This window comes from Platichthys flesus, chromosome 19 (assembly GCF_949316205.1).
Source record: "Platichthys flesus chromosome 19, fPlaFle2.1, whole genome shotgun sequence".
Taxonomy (NCBI): domain Eukaryota; kingdom Metazoa; phylum Chordata; class Actinopteri; order Pleuronectiformes; family Pleuronectidae; genus Platichthys; species Platichthys flesus.
The window spans coordinates 6,747,332-6,768,650 of record NC_084963.1 but is presented as its reverse complement, the minus strand read 5'-3'; the positions used below and the strand labels follow the sequence as shown (position 1 = coordinate 6,768,650).

The 21,319-nt window shown below is 40.3% G+C and overlaps 1 protein-coding gene across 1 annotated transcript in view; it reads left to right on the top strand.

Moving 5' to 3' along the window:
• Positions 1–20,739, top strand: part of nsmfa (NMDA receptor synaptonuclear signaling and neuronal migration factor a) — a 34,774-nt gene extending 14,035 nt beyond the window's left edge. Inside the window, 10 exon segments of the mRNA XM_062412255.1 lie at positions 5,678–5,730; positions 6,972–7,061; positions 9,915–10,045; positions 10,632–10,715; positions 10,917–10,950; positions 11,899–11,969; positions 12,096–12,175; positions 12,531–12,633; positions 16,863–16,938; positions 18,310–20,739. Coding sequence (XP_062268239.1) covers positions 5,678–5,730; positions 6,972–7,061; positions 9,915–10,045; positions 10,632–10,715; positions 10,917–10,950; positions 11,899–11,969; positions 12,096–12,175; positions 12,531–12,633; positions 16,863–16,938; positions 18,310–18,407 — 820 coding nt within the window. The 3' untranslated portion in view covers positions 18,408–20,739.
• Positions 20,740–21,319: the final 580 nt, after the last annotated feature.

The window sequence follows — 21,319 nt, the reverse complement described above, 5'->3', positions numbered from 1 at the left end:
AAACAGAAAGGGCAGGAACCAGCTGACCCTAGATGGCAAATACAATGTGGGCAAGTCATGAATATGCTAATTTGATTCCACAACAGTTTTTAACTTTCACACTGTTGCCTTAACTGCATTTTTCTGTCTCTCCTCTCCTCTTGCTCTCTTGTTATTCTTGGGACCGTCAAACAGAATATCGTGAGTATTATTATTCCCAGCTTGCTTTTTGTTATTTTATTTTTTTAACCTCGCTTTCCTCTTGTCCTTAAATGCTGTTCCCTAACTTAATAGCTACCATTTAACTTTCATCCTTGAGCTGTGTAAAGGACAGATTAAAGGGAGCTTTAGAGGTCTGTGTGCGTGTTTGTGTAGTAGGTGGATAGGTAGCTGTGAGTCTCCCACTATTATTGTGAGGAAAAACCTTTTTTTCGGTAATAATTTTTTTTTTTGTCAGGTAAAAGCCTACTCAGCACAAACAAAGTCTAAACTATCAAATGACCAAAACGGGGATAATTGAGTTTCAGGATTTTCAAGAGTAGGGGATCAAGTCCAGAGAAATACACTCTGCCAAGCTCAAGTCAGGAAACATGTCCGTCTAAATGACGACTGACCTAAAGCCTGTAAGCTCACATTCGCCCAATCAGTTTGGCGCATACACAGACTCAGAGACACACTCAGCACACAGCATTAGTTAGAGTTTGGCCATTTAAGACTTTTGTGGCTGTCGTGTCTGTGCTGTAATCCCACTCAACAGACATCACTAAATATCACTGAATCTATGCTGGCAGACTTTTTTGCCATGTTTGGCATCGACTGTGGCAACTGGCTCGCAAGGGATTTGTTAATAACGAGTATTTAAAGAGCCAACATATGATCCTTAATGCCGTCTGGTAAATCCATTTCATCAATCGTACTTTCAGAAGAAATCAATGCAGCCAGTTTATTTCAGCCATGTATAAGTCCGATGAAACCTTGAAGGACACGTATCCAGTATTGAAGCTCTGTGTATAGCCTTACAGGGGAGTTCATTGAGCCATTAGATGAATGCTTACAATAGTGAATTACCAAGCAAAGCCTTGACATTTCATTCCGAACATCCCCTCCTCCAACCGCACCTTGGCTAACTAAACCCAGCTAACCTACGCTGCTCTAACCTCTGCCGACTTTTTTTTTGTTCTTGTTGTCATCAAATCAAACCATAAGAGGATCAAACGTATATATTTGTCCAACAAGACAAGATTCTAAAGGTATTGGTGTTATATGGAATAACACCAATACCTTTCATTAAGGTGACATGTTGTTTTGGGGGAATCTCAATAACTTCTTTCTTCTGCTTACCCAGAGTCAAAGTACCCATAGTAAACCTGCTGAACACAGAACTCATTATGTTTAACCTGGTGGGAGAGGCTGTATCTTGAGCATTGTCTCTGCTTTTAAAAATTGTTAACCGGCTTCACAGGGTTGTGGGTTTACACATTCCCTGGTCAACTGCAATTAAATCTGTTGAAGACATAACCACACATTTGAAAGTGCTGCATTTTACACTGTGTTGGTACTTTGACACATGGGAGCCCAGTGTGAACCTTGAGGAATCACTTTCCACTTCCAAATTAACAGATCACTCTCCAAGTTCCACAGTGAATGAGTCAAATGCTTCTACTACTACTTTTCTGCCTTAGCATGTGGATTATAGCTTAACTGTACTAAATGCATCTTCGAAGTATTAACACCATGCTGTGAATGAGATGTATTAGACCCCCAGCTTTGTAGTATAAGTATTTTTTGAGTGGAGCTGCTAATTTAGCCCTGAGGATATAAAAATCAAGCATCCATGGGTGGGTCTGGGAAAGTATGAAGAAATATATGAACTATCCCTTTGAGAAATACAGCTGAGAAGCTACATGAGGTCACAAGATCAGTGTATCTATTGGAAGATGGACTATGCCACATGCATACTGGCACATCTGTGAACAGAAAAGAAGATTTAGGCTGGTGATGTGATTTGGCTCTCTGGTTTTTTTAGTCAAAGCTAGCCGCTGCCTACCTTCAACAGCCGCCCCTTCACAGCCCAGCAAACCCTGCAGCTAAAAGGCCTGGCATCAGCCTCCCTGCACTGCCCTACCCCTCGCTACGCTAGCATCCTCCCTCTCTCATCCCTTTAATACTGTGCCACGTCCTGGCAGGGCTTTCCGGGGATTTGTTCAGAGAAAAAGGAGAGAGAGGGAGCAGGATTCGGCAGAAGTCATCCAGAGGTACGGAGCGTCCCCTTCCAGCATGTGTTCTGCTAGAGTGCTGGTTTCTGAGCCGGGTTACTGGCTACAGCTCCATTGTCACTCATTTACAGCCGTGTCTAATCTGACTAAACCAGAGAGTCAGAATGTGACACTCGAAAGTGCGAGCACGTCAGCGGCTGTCATTAGGACCAAAAAGGATCTGCATACTGGTTGCCTTGCCACAGTGCCCCGATGTGGGCCAAATTTGTTCTGCCAGCCACAGTGAATTGGATTTTTATTCCTCGACAAAATTGAAAAGATCAACTCGAATGGCTTTCAGTGGAGCGCATACCTCCGCCAAGGCCGAACAATCCTACCCATGATTGTCTAGCTCTTATAGTAAACGTATAAAGACAAAAGGAAGTGGTCTGATAAATGGTTTATAAGAAATAGAACAAGAATCCTAGATCTGCTCCTTAATCCACACCAGGGTTTAATAGGCCCCGTCCCTCCACTAAGTTTTTAAAAACAAACAAACAAACAGACCAATAAATCAACATACAAAGATTAAAGATTGGTGGAGGGCAATGGACACCTAGTGTATTTGTTGTTTAAATCATAAATGTACTCATATTGGTTGATCATTTGCACCAAATCTGTATAAATGGCTTTGTACAAAGTTTTGAAAGTTGTGTTTAGAAAAACACGACATTAATGTCAGAAAAAAATTAGACATTTGACAGAGTGAGATTCTGTAACACGTTATGACATCAATGACAAGTTCAGATCCCACTCAGACCCAGATGCCCTGACACACAGGGGCAGATGGTGAATGTGACACTGTGCGGTACATCTCAACTACTCTGACATCTCAGTGCCATCCATCTGCAGCGTCAAACTCATTAATGCTCGGTGTTGCTTAGGTCCAAATCTGTCATTTGAACATTTTTGGGAAAAACAGCCGAACAAACTTTTAAGAGCAGCAGCAGCTCAACGCACTAAATTCCTTAGTAGTCAGGCGAAACCATTAAAAAATGGTTTCTCCTAACACACTACATTTCCCTGATCCCTGATTCTAGTTGTTGCTTTTCATGCAGTTCCTCTTGCTGTTATTTTCTATAAAACATAATGCAGTGACCTGTTTACCAGGACAGAGATATTTTCTCATACCGGCACTGTTTGACAAACTGAGCATCGACTGCATCACTACAATCAGTCATTAAATGGCCAGAAAAAGAGTTTTTAAATTATTACTTCCACATTCACACTGTATACAAAGCCATACAAAATACATCAGACTAGGAGCTTGGAGGATGAAGAGAAAGTCCCCACATCATTAAAATAAAGAGCAGAGATAGACACTAATGACAGAATGGAAAATAGGAAACATCACATATAAAAGGTGGCAGAGGAACAGATACAATTTATGTTATCTGTAAACATCACTTTTAAAAATCTAATATTTGTGTTATTAGTAACATCAGGGAAGTTTAACTTATTTCAAACTGTATGATAGTAAAAAGCCCATGGCATAAACAGAAGAAGGAACAGGAGTAAGAAGCAAATGGGCTAATAATAATATTAATAATAGGATCAAATGTGGAACTAAACATGAAAAGCAGAAAACTGATGGGAATTAGTTCCAGAAAGAGTTGAAAGCGGAAAAGAGGAGGACCTGTCAGATTGTCTTCAGCTGGAGGTAAAGGTGGCTCACGTTTCCTCTCTTTATCTAAATCTCATTAACCGTCTCCTTACCTTTCATCTGTAGTTAACTGCGGCTGAAGGACTCAACCCTCGGGGTGAAACCTCCGTCTGACTCAGTATATCAGTGTGTTTAAGATCTCTTTATCAAAGCACAGATTAAGTATCAGTGATGTCGCTTATCTCCCTCGCTCCTATTTGCTCCCTTTTTTTAAGCGTGAAGCGATTAGTATTTGCTTGTGAAATTAGCTGTTCAATTCGTTGTCTGATGGTCCATGTTAGCTCGAGAGGTAATTCAAGGACAAAGAGGCTCCAATGACTATTTTTTTTTAACTTTGATTTTATGTTTCTTCTATTTTTATTTTGGTTCTCTCCCACCAGATAAACATGTATATATGCGTCTCGCACACACACACACCCCACATGCAGGGATCATTAATCATGAGCGTGTCGGTGTACCACAGATGTGTGTGGATATGACATGGGAGGGAGGCAGAGAGATAAAAGGATGTTTATCTGGGACTCTTGCATAGAACATCATGTCAGGATTAAGCAGCACAGAAATAAACTCCTGTAAACCCTCTTGCCTTGTTGATATTAAGATGCTATATTGAGTTCAGGTGGAAGATAACATAATATTATACGAAGTCAAAGCTATTTAAGGATACTACAAGACCGAAAATATTGCAAACTCATGCTACCTCCACACTTTTGCATGCTAGTCAGCAACAACAGTGTTCCCTTTGATAATTTAACACCTAGGCCTAATTGTGATGAGGATTATATCCCATGTTTCCCAAAATATCAGTTTAATCATTGCAAAAAAAGAGAAATTAACGGTTCTGCTCCTTGGATAAATATATTGTAAATTACGGTCTATGTTTATACACATTTAGCAGGGTGCATTCTGGGAATATTCCCCCGAGGCAAATAAGATAAATGCCTGTGATGATTTAATATCAGTGTAACATTAATCACAGGAGCGATAAACAGGTCTCACAATTACAATCTTGTTCCATCAGTCTGGGTTTTCTGATGAATATAAATATTTTTCATTAGCCGGTAATTAGCCTCACTTAAATGTAGCAGTCAAGAGTTTTTTTAATATCTGAAATTTATTAAAAAGATAAGGCCTGTTGCGGAGAGAATGAAAAGTTTGTGTAGATTCAAATTATGAACAGACTCAGTTAGAGGCTGAACATTGTTACCGGCTGATTATGTACCAGACGATGCAGCGTCTGGTAATTGAAGGGATCCTTATCTTGTCTCAATATCTTAAATACAAATCAAATCAATCAGGGTTGAACTTCTACTAATTACACCCATGTTGACTACACACCATCAACTACCCAACAACTGACCAACTCGGAAAAAGTAAAGAAACATATACACTCACAATTCTACTCACAAAATAAACTGTGATGTGGGTGTTCTCAGATCAGGACCTTCAGCTGAAGAGGGGTTCCCTTTGGCTCTTGTTACATGAATCTACTCTATAAAAGCAAATAAAAAGATATCTTTACCCTGGGAACGTTTCACCCACACTGCTCCTGTGACCGGTGTTTTCCACTCACATTGACGTGGAAGTGGTATATTTAACCGTAATGTTCTCTTTTTAAAAAACAGTCTTTTGAAAATAACAGCTTGACACTCCTCTCTTTTTGTCTCGTCCTGCTTTGTCATCTCCCGCCCACCGCCCTCTCTTTCCTCTCCTTTACATTTTGGTTCTTCCCCGGCTCCCTTCGGTTATCCCTCCTCCACCTTCGTTTCTCTACCCACAGGAACTTCCGGAAGCATCTTCGGATGGTGGGCAGCAGAAGGATTAAAGCACAGAGTGAGTCAGATGTTTCCGAGTTTGTGTGTGTGTGTGTGTTTGTGTGTTGCTACATCTGACTGTGATGTTATTCACCCCGCTGTCATCCGTGTTTATTCTATTTCTTCATTCCTTTCTGGTCTCCGGTGTGTTTTTCTGCATGGCACAGAGCTCTGCTGCTTTGCTGGGACTGGGGGGGGGGGGGGGGTCACTCTGTTGCATTTCCCTTTCGGATTACATGTTTATCAGTGTGTTTTGTATGCCAGTAATATGAGGATGTGCATGTGTGTGTGTAGTGTATGAATGTGAAAGTGTGTAGTTGGTCTTTTCCTTTTGCATTTTCAGCCAAGACAAGGACGCTGAATGATTTGTTTATGAGGCAGAAAGGAAAGTGGTGATTGGTAATGATGGGAGAGTGCGAGTCTGTGTGAATGTCTGAAAGACTTTACTACAGCAGCAGAGAACAGAAATCTGTTGTTCATTATATATACATGTGACTGTGTTATGTGACTGGTCTGTCATCTGTTAGTCTGTCCAGTGTTTTCACCTTTAGAAGGAAAATGGCAAATGATAGTAAGAAGGTTAAGAGGCTCATTTAATTTATATGTACTTTTTTTGTTCTTTGAAAAACTGGTAAATCAACACTCAAACATTTCTGATCTGTTCTTTCCAATGTGGGCCATTGGTTTGCAAGAAGAAGCTTGCACTTGTAAAGAATAAGTTTGTATCAGCAGCAAAATGAAACAGAGGAGTTAATGAGGATAAAGCAGCCTGGAAAATGACAGAGGGCAAAAAGATTGGGGCCTTGAGGGACACTGTTGATCGACCGTGTCGAACACTTTCAAGTAATCTAAAAATATTCAACGAGCACAGAGATTAGTGTTCAGAGCGGAGTTGATGTTATCCAAGAGTTGTAGCTCCGTAAATCAAGAACAGTCCTTTATATCTGTGCGTATGATCACACGGACACGAATGAGCAGCAGAATGTTTCATAGAGGTTACTTGTGTTAGCGTATTGTATATGTGTGTGTTTGTTGGACAGTGTATATATGAAGGTATTTGTGCATTTGCGTACAGAGGGGATGGCCTGTATGTAAACTATTTGTGCACTTGTAGCTGCATCCGCATTTGCACTCTTCTGTGGTTTAGGTGGTGAGTGAATGGAGGAGACAGCCGGTTTGCGGCCTTGTTAGTGTGAGTACGTCAGTGTGTATGTGTGAGAGAAAGTGTGTGTGTGACCCTCTCTCCCCCGCCTGCACTAGCATTCGCTGAGCGTAGATCGAAGAGTTTCAGCCGCTCCTGGAGTGACCCCACCCCTGTCAAGAGTGACTCTCCAAATGAACCCAGAGACAGTGAGTTGACACAGAGTCACGCACGTGCATGTACACACACAGACACACACACAAACGAACAAACAAACACACATGGAGAAGCTTACACACACACACACTTTCTGACAACTGCAGCAGGTAGACAGAAATGGCATAAATCAAGGCTTTAACTGGGGCAAGCAAATCTACAAACATACGCCATGGTTATTAGTTTAGCAAAAGTTGCGTGAAAAGCAGAAAAGTATTTTAATTTAAAAAGGGATAGATTCATTAGCAGAACAAGTTTTGAAAGCCTGCAGGGGCGACCTTGTGACAGGAAGAGGTTTAAGGTTTGCAACTCTATTTCTAGCACGTCCACTAAAAGGTGACCTGGACCTGTGAGAGCTGACCTGTTTAACATCCAACACTGCCTCCAAATGTGAATCCAACATGAACTCAAAATCACCTCAACTGTGGATAACGGTCCTGTTAAAGATCTTTCAAAGTCTATTTGGCATCTTCTCATAAGATCCCATTTTGAAGTGTGCACAGTGTGGTCATAAATTACTGATGTGTCCCTGTGTGCACTCACATTTGGAAAGGCAGATTCATTATAGCTCAAGTCTGCTTTGTGCGTAGTCAGTACCATTCATCAATTTTAAAAACACATGTGGCTCAGGAGGAGCTGAAAGCCACTTAGCAGCATTTGGCCGCAATAAAAAAAACAGCTCTTGTAATCAACACCTTCATAAGCATTAGTCTTAGAGCAGAGCTGAAATTAGGCTTTTGCAAACCTTCCCATAATGAATGTCAAAATAAAAACCAGAGATGCACCAATAAATGTTTTGACCTGAGCCTGGATACCAGCAGATAACAATACTGATACAAGAGCTGATTTTTTCTCATTCTTTTTGTTGTTTTTTGTAGTATTATGTGTAAGATTACATTACACTATAATAAATCACACAACACTTTGTTAAAAATGTATCTTGAACTACTAAATTTCTATACATGTGGTCATCAGTATTAAGAGAATGGGGACTAGCGGGTATCTGAGAGGTTTAACTACTAAATAATAAATTTATATCTACAATATGTCGGCTATATGTTTAAAATTACATTATTCTATATTAATTATAAATAAAAACATCAGGACTATTAAATCTGGATCGATACGTTGATTTCTGATGTACGATAAATGAATTAAAACAAAAGGGTTCTAGTGGATACAGACACGTATCCACTAGCACGGATGATATCCCACAAAACTGCCCTGTATGTCCTGTAGACTTCTCTGTTATGAAGAGGTGACCTTTCAGCTTCACCGTTTTCCAGCTCAGTTCCTGACTTTGACACATGAAGACCCACTAACATGAAACACAACCTCACACACTCACAAACTGACCGTCTCTGCTGTTGACTCTGACCCTGTCCATCTGTCTCCCTATGACCGTGGGTCTTTCTTCAACTTTGTGGTGCTCTCTTTCTCTCTGTGAGTATGTCTTCCAAACTGGTCTGTGTGTGTGGCGTGTATGTGTGTGTGTGTCAGTCCGAGTGTGTCAGCTGGTACAGATGTTAACGTGAGGACCTGGTGTATTATGTATCTCTGTGTCTCTACTAGGCTTCGAACACACACACTGTTAGCATGTGCCGTTTGTCTGTGTCGATGTCTGAGTTGTTAGTTTTATGTTTTTACTTCACCTCCATCTTCAGTGTTTCTGTGTATCAGAGTGTGATGGGAAAATAAATAAAGTGTTGATGACAGACTAATGGTGATGTTGATGCCTCTCCCTCCTTCCTGAGGGAAAGGTGTTGTTCTCCAGACTGCCATTCATTACATTCCTTGTCTATCATTTCCCCTGCTGTTCTTCTTCAGTTCTCCTTTTCCATTCCCCCCCGGGAGTATGCAGTTCTTTTTTTATTAGAATGTTCACCTATGTCTTTGAAATAGAGAACATAGACATTTGTGAGTGTAAAAATGCATTATCGTCCTATATATTAAACATTTTGCAATGAGTCTAAATTTATCGACGTTTTATAGCCCTAATAAAATGAAATGTAATTTAGGCTTAAAGTTTAAAACTTGATTTTGAATACATATAAACATAAATGACAATATTGTCTAGGAAATCGTCATTTTGGGTGACTTCTTTTGGACCAACCCATAAATTTGTGGAGCTCTAGTCATTTTCTGAGCTTTGAAAATGGAAAACTAAGAGATTTAATGTTGAAAAAACAAACATCTGGACAGTCATGGTTTTCCTTTTACATTTACTCAGTTTGTAAGTATGTTTTCATCATTTGACATTTAAGGCTGCGGCTGTTGAAGCCATTTTGTAGCAGAGTCCGTACAGAGACAACAGACACGGCTCACTATTCACTGTGACTTTTACAAATGACAATAACGACCTTCATCTTGATAAGCATCGTTTTCAAAGCTGATTTATTTTATCACAGGTCTCATTCAGTTAACTTTCTCCTTCAGTGTGTCATATACATTATGATTATCAGAGAAGCATGACATGATGCTAAATAGCACTTTCTCTTCTGAACAGCCTCTGATCCCAGTTTTTTTTTTTTTAACAACATTCCTTATTGGTTCATGTCAGGAATCTCTCACTATCAGTCACTTTCGTCTCCCTCTGCCAGCTGCCTCTGCTTTTTCTTCTCCCATCGGTCATTTTCTTATGTCACCACCATTATTAACGGCTGCATCTGTTTTTCTCTCCTCCACTCTCGCCTCTCTCCACTTCCTGAAAACATCCTCCCTTCACTCCCTCCCTTTTCTCTCTCTCTCGTCACCTTTAACGCCTCCCACTTCAATCCCAACACCTCTGCCCACACGCTATTATCTCAAGTCACTTTCCCTCACTGGTGGATTATATTCTCCTCCAGGTGGAGACCTCCAGGCCTCCTGTGGCACCCTGGATGAAGGAGGCCTTGACGACACTTCAGACTGGGAGGAGGAGAGAGAGATGGAGCGGCTCGCCTGCGAAGGAGATGACTTCATACCTCCCAAAATCATGGTAGGAGGCCAAGATTGTTACAAGATCTGCAGATTATTAAATCAAATACAAAGGTCTATGATTGAGGCATTGGAGTATGAGTCTGGACACAGCAGGGACCTCACAGTATTACATCAACTCATCCATCCCCGAGAAAAATTATTTGACATGTACTTGGACTTTTTAGTTTGGTGCATGGCCCATAAGGAGGAGGGGGGTTTACGACCTGTAATGCAGCCAGCCACTAATGGGGTGATCAAGAGGATTCAAGTGTTAGCCTTACTTTTGTGTTGTTTTATAAACATTAAAATTATTATTTCAGGATTGCATATTGACGACTGGTCTTGGCTTTAATAGACCAACACGAATGACGCACTGTAACTTGATGTTCACCTCATTCTCTGAAATCAAAGGTGTTATCCACTGTTTTATATAGAGCTGCACTTTCCCCTGTGGGCACGAAGATGTGATTGTTCTTTTCTCCTTTTCTCCTTTGTTTAGCTGAAACCCTTCCATTCCTTTATTATCCCCCCTCTTTCCCCCTTTCCCCTAACATCCCACGTAACAGATCTTTTCTCTGCCTCTTCTGTTTCTCCTTCACCTTTAGCTGATCTCCTCTAAGGTCCCCAAGGCGGAGTACGTTCCCACTATAATCCGCAGGGATGACCCCTCCATCATCCCCATCCTCTATGTGAGTCATACACAATGAAACATAGATAAGCGTCACAGAAATACGTGCATACATGACAACTGTGTCTCAGGGTCATACAGGGACATACCAAGAATAATGTATTAATTTAGACTATGTTCTTCGTACTGCATTGTCTGAATTGAAGTGTAGGTTTCAGTGTTTTCATGTTAAATAATGTTTTATGTGAATGCCTTTTTACAGGACCATGAACATGCAACTTTTGATGATATCTTGGGTGAGTGTCTTCTGCATTTTCAACGGTGTTTATAAAGATCCTTGGTTCAGTTCTATTTGCGTAATCCTGCTAATTAAGAATCAAGGAAACTAACACTTGTGAAAACATAAGCTCCTTGGTGGAGGTAATTAAAATAGTGACTAAAATAGAAAAAAAATACATGAATATATATGAAGCTAAAAATATAAAATATAAAAACGGTAACAACTGTTAACTTTTTAGAGGCAGTAACTGAACGCATATTTGGGTCGATCAGATGGAAGTTGTATCTCAAAAAAAAACATTAGATGAACTGATTAATAATAGTAGACACATTATTGAATATAAAAAAATGGAACGATACATAAACAGAATGTGTAATTCTGTCTATACGAGAGAATTGAAGGATGGAACCACTATGAATGGAAAATCAGTTGCTTTAAAATATGAACCTGAACCGTGGCTCAGTTTGCCTGAGGAGTCTGAACTCTGAATCATACTCCAGGTGTAAAAGGTCAGAAAAACAGCTCGAGGCTAAACCTCACCTGCAATCTAATCAGAAGAAAGCAAAAAAAATTGCTGAGATCCGGATGATATGGTCTGTTGATTTTCAAACTGATTGAATCCTGCAAAACGACTTAGAAAATGTAATAAACATTTGTTTCTGCCTCCTGAAAATGAACAGTCAAAGGTCAAAGAAGAGGAACTCAACTCACAGAGTAACTGAAAGGATGCAAATTAATAATTTACTATCCAACTTTCTATTTGACTGCACGTCTTTCACGGGCCCATTTTATTGTGATGTGACATTTCTTGCAGCACTGTTGAATTTAATATAAACTACATCTTCTGTTAATGTCTCTGCCATCTATTATTACACCTGTACTTGAACTCGGCCTCCGGGGATTTCCCTTTGTGTTCTGCCTGTCTCTCTTTCATCAATCCAAATCTCTTCTCTCCCTCTCTCAGAGGAAATAGAGAAGAAACTCACAGCTTACAGGAGAGGAAGCAAGTTCTGGAGGATGCTCATCTTTTGTCAGGTGAGAAACAAGGAGACGGAGGTTAAAATCAATGTATTCCTTGCAGAATATGCTTCTTTTGGGATATTTGGCGTGATTACTTCATATGGAATTCCCTGAAGTGTTTTAATCATGTGTGTTTGTTAGGGAGGCCCCGGTCATCTGTATTTACTGAAGAACAAAGTGGCAACATTCGCTAAGGTGGAAAAGGAGGAGGACATGAGCCAGTGAGTTATGTTCTATTGGTTTGTCATCTACAGCCTCACGTTGTAAATCCCTTTCACAATTTCTGTGTCTGATATTTACATTACATTTACTGAGACTTTTATTTCATGTATTTGAAAAGAATACAACCACCAAAATTACAGAGCCGTAAGAGGGAGTCAATATTCAGAGAAATAAAACAGTAAAACATGTATTGGTGCTGGATAAACAAAATATGACAGAAATTTTGAAAAGAAAATCCTCAGTGTACAGATTTAATTTTGTCATACATTTGCCTTAATTCTCAACCAATGTGGTTCTTAAAAAAAAAATTAAAAAAAAGGCCCATGTTGAGTTTAGCCTTTTGTCTTTGTTCAGATTCTGGAAAAGACTCAGTCGCTTTATGAGTAAAGTCAACCCGGAGCCCAACCTCATCCACATTATGGGATGCTACGTCCTGGGCAACCCCAATGGAGAGAAGGTATGTACCAAATCCTTGCACAAGCCATTTCGTACTCATGCACAGAGCCATTTCCCAAATCTGGGGCTTCCCTGGTGTGAGCGGGTGGTGGTGATGGTCACTTACCAAAAGCTTCAGTCATCATTGCATTTGTAAGTCCAAGGTTTATAATATGTCCTCTGAGCAGCCACCTCTTTGGGGCAGATGGGACGCTGCAGTAACTAATTTCAACTGATCGAGACAGAAACAAAACAAGAGTAAAACATTTGTGTCGTAAGTAAACAGCTGTTAGTGCCAACGTTAGCTTGCCACCAAACCAAGGTATAGCAGAGGCACCCCAAACAGGTAGATCTGAACAACCTTGGCCGACTGCACCCTCTTGACGCTCATTAAAAGCCCATCACAACAATAGGAAAGCAAACACAGCAGATATAACGCTGTTTCCAAAGACAGCAGAAATACATGTTGACACAAAAAAGGCTGAGCAACCTTCTCTTTTTCAGTAGCACACATGCTCTCAGCTCTGTAGGAAAATAAATACAGGAACACAAATATAATCAATGTCAACACAAAATATATAATGTCCATACATTTAATATCTATTGAGGTTTCTATAATTCTGCCCCATTTAAAGGGGTTTTGGGGAGAATCAGAGGCTATAGGATTCTACGGATTGTTACGGACTCTCGAAAGAGATATGATTTCTGATTCTGACATTTAAACAAATAGAATTTGACTTGATCTGAGTTCCTAGTTTCACAGTGGTAAATCTTCCCTTTGTTCCGTTATATCACAAAGTGGCTAAATGAGTTTTCTTAGTATTACAATGTGATGCCATCTGATAACATGCAGCCCATCTGCTTTGTTTGGTGGTTCTATCAAGGGGTGAAATCTGGGTGAACCTTAAATCAGGTCAGTGTATGACAAAGTATTATGGCACCTTAATTTATGACATGTTAATCATTTTGGCTTTATGTGCCACAGAGTCTCATTTTTAACCGGATGCCCAAGGTTTATTGCGTTTTGGTTCCCTCATCTCATCTTTACAAATATGAATGCTTCCACCATTTTTCTCTCTGCCTCCTTTTGTCCTCGTTTCATTGTTCGCTGCCCTCTGCTCTCATATTTATGCTCGCTGTATCTATTTGATTGATAATCTGCACACAATCCTCCAGGTTTTCTCCTTCCTCCACCTGTGTGACCATTATCTCACTCTGAGTAATATTGTTGCTGGATGTAGCTGCGGGGCACACATGTTGAGTGATGCTACACCTCTATATAACTTGGCATGAGGAAACAAACCACATGGAAAAAAAACTAATTTAAAATCAAAACACAAACACACAAGCTGGCAGACACACAAAGACACAGGGTTTGTCCGACACAACTGTCTGTTCCAGTCATGTCTGCCAAAATGCTTAGTTATATAAAGTGGATCTCTCAGGGGCGGATGGGACAGTCTTCAGAACAGACTGCACATCATTGATCTCTCCGCCCTTGCAGACAGACACAATTGCAGTTGTTTCAAGAAATCCAAAGCTACACAATTGGTGTGTTTCATATTTTTTCAAGGGTTGTTTGAAAATGCACTGTACGGATGGAGCGTCTCCTCTTCCTCTCAATATCCAGAAACGAAGCAAAAATATCCAGGACACAATAGCTGCCATCTTGCAGAGATGACATAATTTGGACCCAGAGTCTGGCGCAGCAGCAATCCGGGCACATAACCGTGTTACTGAGGTCCTGCTAGGATGCGTGCTCGACCAATCCCGAGTCAGTCTGTGGCTGTCACTAGGGGGCGACCAAAACTTTTGGGCTTCGCCTTTGAGGAGCTTCCATGTCTTCCATCTTTACAGTCTGTGGTCTAGAGTGTTGTTCTTCTTCTGGGAAACAACAAACTCGTTTACCACTCACCACTAGCATGTAGACACGGATTCACAATATATATTTATATATTCCTCAAAAAAACAATGTAACACATCATCACCAGCATAGAACCAACAGGGACATACAGGTCTTCAATTAATCAGCAGAAGCTTCACACAACTTCCTAAATGCAAATTTGAAAGCAAGCCATACATACAGAGTGTGTAAAGCGGCATATTCATACACAAACACACTAATGTACATTCATATCATGCATACCAAAGGTGCAGTTGTGCCCGGGGGCACTTGAATCCAGATATCATGCGATAAAATGTATATTTAAGATTATAAATATTGAGCCTGCAGCTAGACTGGTTGAAATCATCAGAGAGATAAATGAAACCACCCCCTCTCTGCTTGAAAAGTAAAAATCATACTGGTTAATGTATGGTTAATAAAAGCACTTCACTAATATCAAAAGGGAGATCATTTAGAGTGCAAAACAGGAGCTGATTTTGTCATGTTAAGTCCCTATTTCATATATTGTAATTGTGTCATTAAGTCGGAACTTATTGCATTTTTCAGTTTGGGCTAAGAAATGGGTTTATTGGGTAAAATAAGCTGGCTGATAAAAGTAGAACTACCACCTCATGGGTGTACTCTACTGATAAACATAAGTTGCAGGAAATTAGGTCATAATATTTCCATCTGTTCCTGAAACATGGCAAGTTATCAATAAACGCTGGCTGTCGGCCGGATGGACGGACATTAAAACATTTGCAGCACACTTCAAGGTTTCAAGTCACGTCAGCCCCACTTTTTACAGCCTCATAACTATATAACCTTTACCCTGGATGAGGGATCTTAGTCATCAGACGTCTGGATCTTAAGTTATCAGAGAAATAAGCTCAGCTGCATTCAAAATGTTGCTGCTGCTCTGTGATAAACTGGAAAGGACTGTTGACACTGAAATGAGGACAAAAAGGTTGCACACAAGAGTGCAGCACTCAAATATTGAGATGTACTAGTTTGTCTGAAACACAGCTTGGATGCTGAAAAATGGAAACCAGGCTGGGGATGGAGAACAGCAGGTGAGCAGGTCAGAGAGGCGGCGCAGCCCAGTTCCCATCCAGAGACTTTCAAGCACGTTTTTAGTTTCATCAGCAACAATTCCCAATCTGTCTTGGCAGCAAGACGGCAGCCACTGAGAGCTTATATGAAGCCACCCGGGACAGGAGGAAATCTACAGTGTTATTATCACATTATTTGAGATTTGTTATTTTGCCTGCAGCTCTCTCTGCGTTACAGACGAGCCTGGCAACTCGCCACCTTCTTTTATCTTCTTTCAAAGGACTGCAAACACACGGAATGAAAGCCGCTTCTTCTTTACCACCCCCAGTTTAACATCAAGTGACAAACAAAAGGTGAATTTGGGTTTTTGATATTTCCAGACAGGGAGAGACGGAGATCCCAAAAGACTGAATCAAAGCGAGAAATCTGTGAGGTTCAGTTTCGAATGTGTAACGCGACACAACAGTCACTGCAGGAGAGACAATGGAAAAGACGCGACTGGGGAAAAAAAGCTATAAAATCTCTGCAAAGCTGAAATCAAACAGTGATTATGTCATTACAGCTCAAACTAATGACTATTTTGACAGTAAATGAATGCCCCCTTTTTTTTTCTAATCTACAATGACATAATACTGGAGAAAAATACATTTTGAAGTGGGATCCTGACCAATTATTTAGTTTTAATCTGATATTAGCCTGAATTTAGTTCTTGAGGTTTTGTGGTATGAGAAAATAAAAACACTTACTGGACTACAAATGCAAGATGCCAGTTAGTATCAGTATGTCATATAATTTAAAGACATGTTGTGTACTTATGTTATATCAAAATATTTAATTTTGATTGCCTTTCATTGCATTATATCTGCTTTACCCTTAGTGGTGGTGGGTAGATTCTCATAGGCAATGGTGGTGAAGACTCCCATGATCCCACACTGCTACACGATGTCGTCTAACTAGGTTTTTTTGTTAATATATATGATATACGTTTCTTTTCCCTTAAATTTCCTGAGCAAGATTGTCTTAATAAAACAAATATCCTGCTCTTTTGACAAGATGTTTCATGCGAGTACAAAGAGGTCATATGGAGCTGAGCAGAAAACATGTGCACCTCCTCATATTTCTTCACCTGTCCTCCTAAATAGGAACAATGTACATTCTCTTTGGCAGTAATGAGTCAGCTTCGTTGCCATTCCTGCGTCTCATTCTATATTTGTGTATTCATGAGCCTGTTGTGTCTGCAGCCCCCCCCGCTGCGAGCATATCCTAGTGCAGTAGGATTAATTGGACTTTGCTTTCTTATCTCGGCCCAACAGCTGTTCCACAAACTGAAGAATCTGATGAGGCCTTATTCTGTGGAGTTCGAGTCACCGCTGGAGCTGTCTGCTCAGGGTGGGTTGGATTAAACATGCACACACACACTCAAACATGGAGGTCACAAGGACACATGCACACGAAGTGACGCAACTTAATACCATATGTCCTGCGTGAACATCCGCAGTGAGGAAAGTCCTCAAACAGCTGTTTCCTTAGTGAAAAATACAGAAACAACTAATGACCCAATTAATTTAAGACTGTTTCAATTGCTGTTTTCTTCTCATTACACACATGTCTTTCTGTTCTTATACACTTGTGCTCTGTCCTGATTTCAGTGGATATGCTTTTATTGAATGCATTTTATCCAAGTCAGTATTGACGTCACACTTTGTGCCAAACACCCACCAGGAGAAAGTCTTGTTAATGTGCTCTACCTTCAAACCCACTCCTCTCCTCCTACCGGGTGGGAGCAGGGACATACTGTATGCTCTTGTCATCACTTTATAACTAAAGCATCCTCATGGTCCACCCAGATCCACACCACCTCCTCTGCAGTCCTTCACTTTCATCAGAAGTTTTCCACAGAGAAATGTTTTCTCTACCATACAACAGTATGTCTCCTGCCACTTTTCTATCGAAAGAGCGCCTTCAACTGCACCCCTGAGGATTTAAAGATTACACGACATAGGCATTAATAGTAAAACAGACAGCAAAATAGATTTACTCTGGTCAACATATAAATACAATTAAAAAGGAACCAATTAGGAGTTGAACGAATCCAACCTACATTTTGTCTCATACATAAGAACATTGTGTCAGGAAAATCTCTGAATATGTTCAATAACAAAGATTTGTCGCTTTCAATATTTGCATATGCCAACAACATTTTTACTCCAGAGATTTAACATTCAACTTCCTAAAAAGATGGCGGAAGCAAAGCTGGATGGGAGACATTTTGACTCTTGGTCCCCATGGGTCAAGCTCAAAGTTAGTCCAGGTCCGATCAGCTGCATGAATGTCAGAGCCGCCATGTGTCAACCCAACCTCCTGCCCTTCACTTTCACCCAACGTGTCCTATATATAGAACACACTACTTCCTGCATTGATGAAGAACATTTGCACTGAACAATATGCGAGAACTTAATTATCTAATTTTATTTTAATTCCTAGGATACTATATTAATACAGGGTTACCAGCATGTAATTTGGCAAAGAGCATAGATAGATTTTTTTTTTTTTAAGAATAAAACATGCACACACATACTGTACACATATGATGCTAATGAGAAAACCTCATAATACTGTTTTCCCATTATCTTTTGGGTTGTTTTTTTGCTGGTATAATAGAATCATAACATCCTGCCCACATATTGTTTTTGGATAACAATGTTTTTCTGCTTCCTAAAAGCATAATTAAAACTTTTCCTGTCTCATTTACTGATCAAGGCAAAGAGATGATTGAGAAGTACTTTGACTTCCGCCTCTACCGCCTCTGGAAGACGCGCCAGCACTCCAAACTCCTGGAGTATGAGGAGTTTTTGTGACGAAGACCCCAGGATAACAGGTGCAGCCCCCCCCTGCAGTTCCACGAGGATCCTGTTATAAAAGAAACTGATCCATTGACTGAACATCGCTCCACGTGTAGTGCTCCACCCATCAGCTCGATATAAACCAGTCACACACCCGCTTTCATCCCAGGAATGAGGGCTGGGGGAGGACGGAGAGGGAGGCTGGAGATAAACTCAACAATGCCGTGCCTCTGTTCTTCATCACCTCCCGAGTCAAAGACAGAGGAAAAAGGGCAGAGACTTTACAAATAAAAGAAAAAAATATGAGGAAAAATCCGAGGACTGAACTCGCAAATCAACTCTCTCTGCTTCTCGAGTGAACGCAAGAGGAGAATCAAACATTCAATCGTGTACAAAGAAGAAATATAATTTTCATCACACGTCTGTTGTACTTTTTGAAGTGCTTCAAGAAGAATTGCTGACAGTCATTCCATCATATTATGGTTCTGTGTTTCAACTGGCCCCTCCCAGATAACCTGGAGACATGCATACACATGAATAACCCACATGCCGATGAGTGTGTATATACAACATTGAATATATTAGCATAGCTTTAGTCATGCAAATAATCCTCTATACGAGAATAATGATGCATCATTTATTTTTGATGTGCATTGTTGTGCAGTTTCATATGAAAAATACTTTGGAATAACTCAGGTTTTAGCCATGAAGTAATTAATCTGTTTGTCTATTCTGTCAAGATATTGTAATCTTCATCTCCATCGCTTTGAACGAATGTATTATCCTTCTAGAATATATCTTTTGTTTGAGGAATTGACTTTTATGTTTTGGTTTAAAAAAAGAAAAGAAATGAGAAGTACAATGTGCAGATTTTTGTGTGTATGTGTGCGTGCGTGTGTTTTCCATGTAAAAAAAACAAACAAACATGCTGATATGTTGTGTGTATTTTTCTCTATCTGCTCCTCTGCTAAAGCAAAAAGAATCATCATCACCTCCATCTCCACACAATTATCTTTCCGCGGCGTTCGAGTTGACAGTATAGTTCATGATGTCAAGTGGGATGTAACAGCCATCCAAGTGCTCCTGCCCCTGTAGTGTAGGAGCTGCTCCCATGATCCCTCCTGCTCCTCAGCGGAAGGTTCAGGCCACATAGCCAGTCTATGTCAAAAGTGTCAGCTGGTGTCACCTCTGCCAAACACTCTTTGGCTCCTCTCAGCGGCAGCCAAAAACCAGCTTCTGCCATCTCTCTCTCTCCTGGGCTGTGATCCAGTCAGAGGGCCGGAGCTCTCTGAATTAAAACAGATCTGCCAGAAGTTGAAGCTGTTAACAGCCATCTGCTGCCCCTGCCAGGTGTCAGCTGGTTAAAAGGCCAGAAAGTATGTGCTGAGTGTTTGTCTGCGCTTGAGAATGTCGCACAGAGAGACCTGCCTGAGCTTTCTCTTTCTCTAGCTAACCCATTAAGACTAAAATACTAGGGCTTGGACAAACAGATATTTACAATAAATATAATCGTGAAAAATCAGTTATGAAATGATTTTTTTTCCAGAAGCAAGACAGGTGCACATCTGACGGTGAACTCGCAGTTCCCAAATTTCCTATAATTCAAGTGAATATAGAAGAACCAGAAACTAAATAAGTTGTTTGAGAACCGCCAGAAAACATTGAGGAAGAAACTAAACCATTTCCCATAACCATCTAGGAGAACAACATTGAGAAAGGGCTAAAGGAAAAGTTTTTAATTGGGCAAGTTGTTACTTTTCTTTAAGGTCAGGAACTTCAAACAACACCTCCTCTTCCTCTTCCTTTTTCTCCTTTTAAAGCAGAAACCTCTGATATGCCATGTGAGTTAAATGTTTGCTATGTGCAATCATATTCGTAAACTCTTAAAACAGGCAAAAAAAACATCTCAGGCAAGCGTAAACACTTTTTGTCCAAATGAGTACGATCTTTTTTTACTTTGCAGTTTCCATCAACCTTTTCACTGACACTCAAAGCACAGAAAGTCGACCCTGATTCGTACAGGCTTAATTAACCATAAAATAAAGTAGACTTTATACTGTTTTGTTCAACCAAACCTGAAAGTTACCACTGATCAAACCTGGTCGGTCCATGTCTACGGTGCAGTGAACAGGCTGTGATGGTAAAAAGGGGCAGGACATGATGAAAAGTGACAGAAGAAAGGAGTTGAAGTCCTGCTACGTGCACCAATTACTGCGTACAGTGATTTATGCAAGATCACTGGTGCAAATGCATTCTGACATCGATACAGTTTGAGGAAATTCAGACTGTGAGATGATCTTACTGAGAAATGTAACCTGTCTCATTTAAATAAAAGACCCTGATGATGGCTTGTTTCTCTAAAATATGAAACTGACGTTTGTCCTTTTAGAAAAGGAATACTCCTCTTTTTATGTGCCCATAGTTTTTTGCTAAATCTAATGTAAAAGCATTCCCTTGAGAGGATTATAAGTGGTACCATCTTTTCAAATTATATTAAAAACTACCGGCATTATCTGATAACAACATTTCATTAACACATTGCATTTGATTAACCGCTTTTTCTCAGAACACTTCGACGTCCCACCACAACTCACTGCTCAGACGATCACAGCAGTGTACAGCCCCAAATAACAGCAGCTCCTGAAGGTCCCATTGCTATTACTAATCAATTATCAGACGGAGCAGGAGAGAGTTTACAGAGTGGTCCCAGCACTAACATGAACACACACACTAACAAATTCCAATACATGCAGTCAGAGGTATTCTCCTTCTGTGTGTGGTAAGTACTTTGCATTTGTCATTATTTGTGTGGATGTTTTAACATTTGAAGTTTTGAGTGCAGATATTATTTGTGTTGAGCGTCTCACTGGAGTGTTTCTCCATTTCCCCGCGAGCAGAACTCTGGTTTTCAGTCGCTCTCGCCCTCT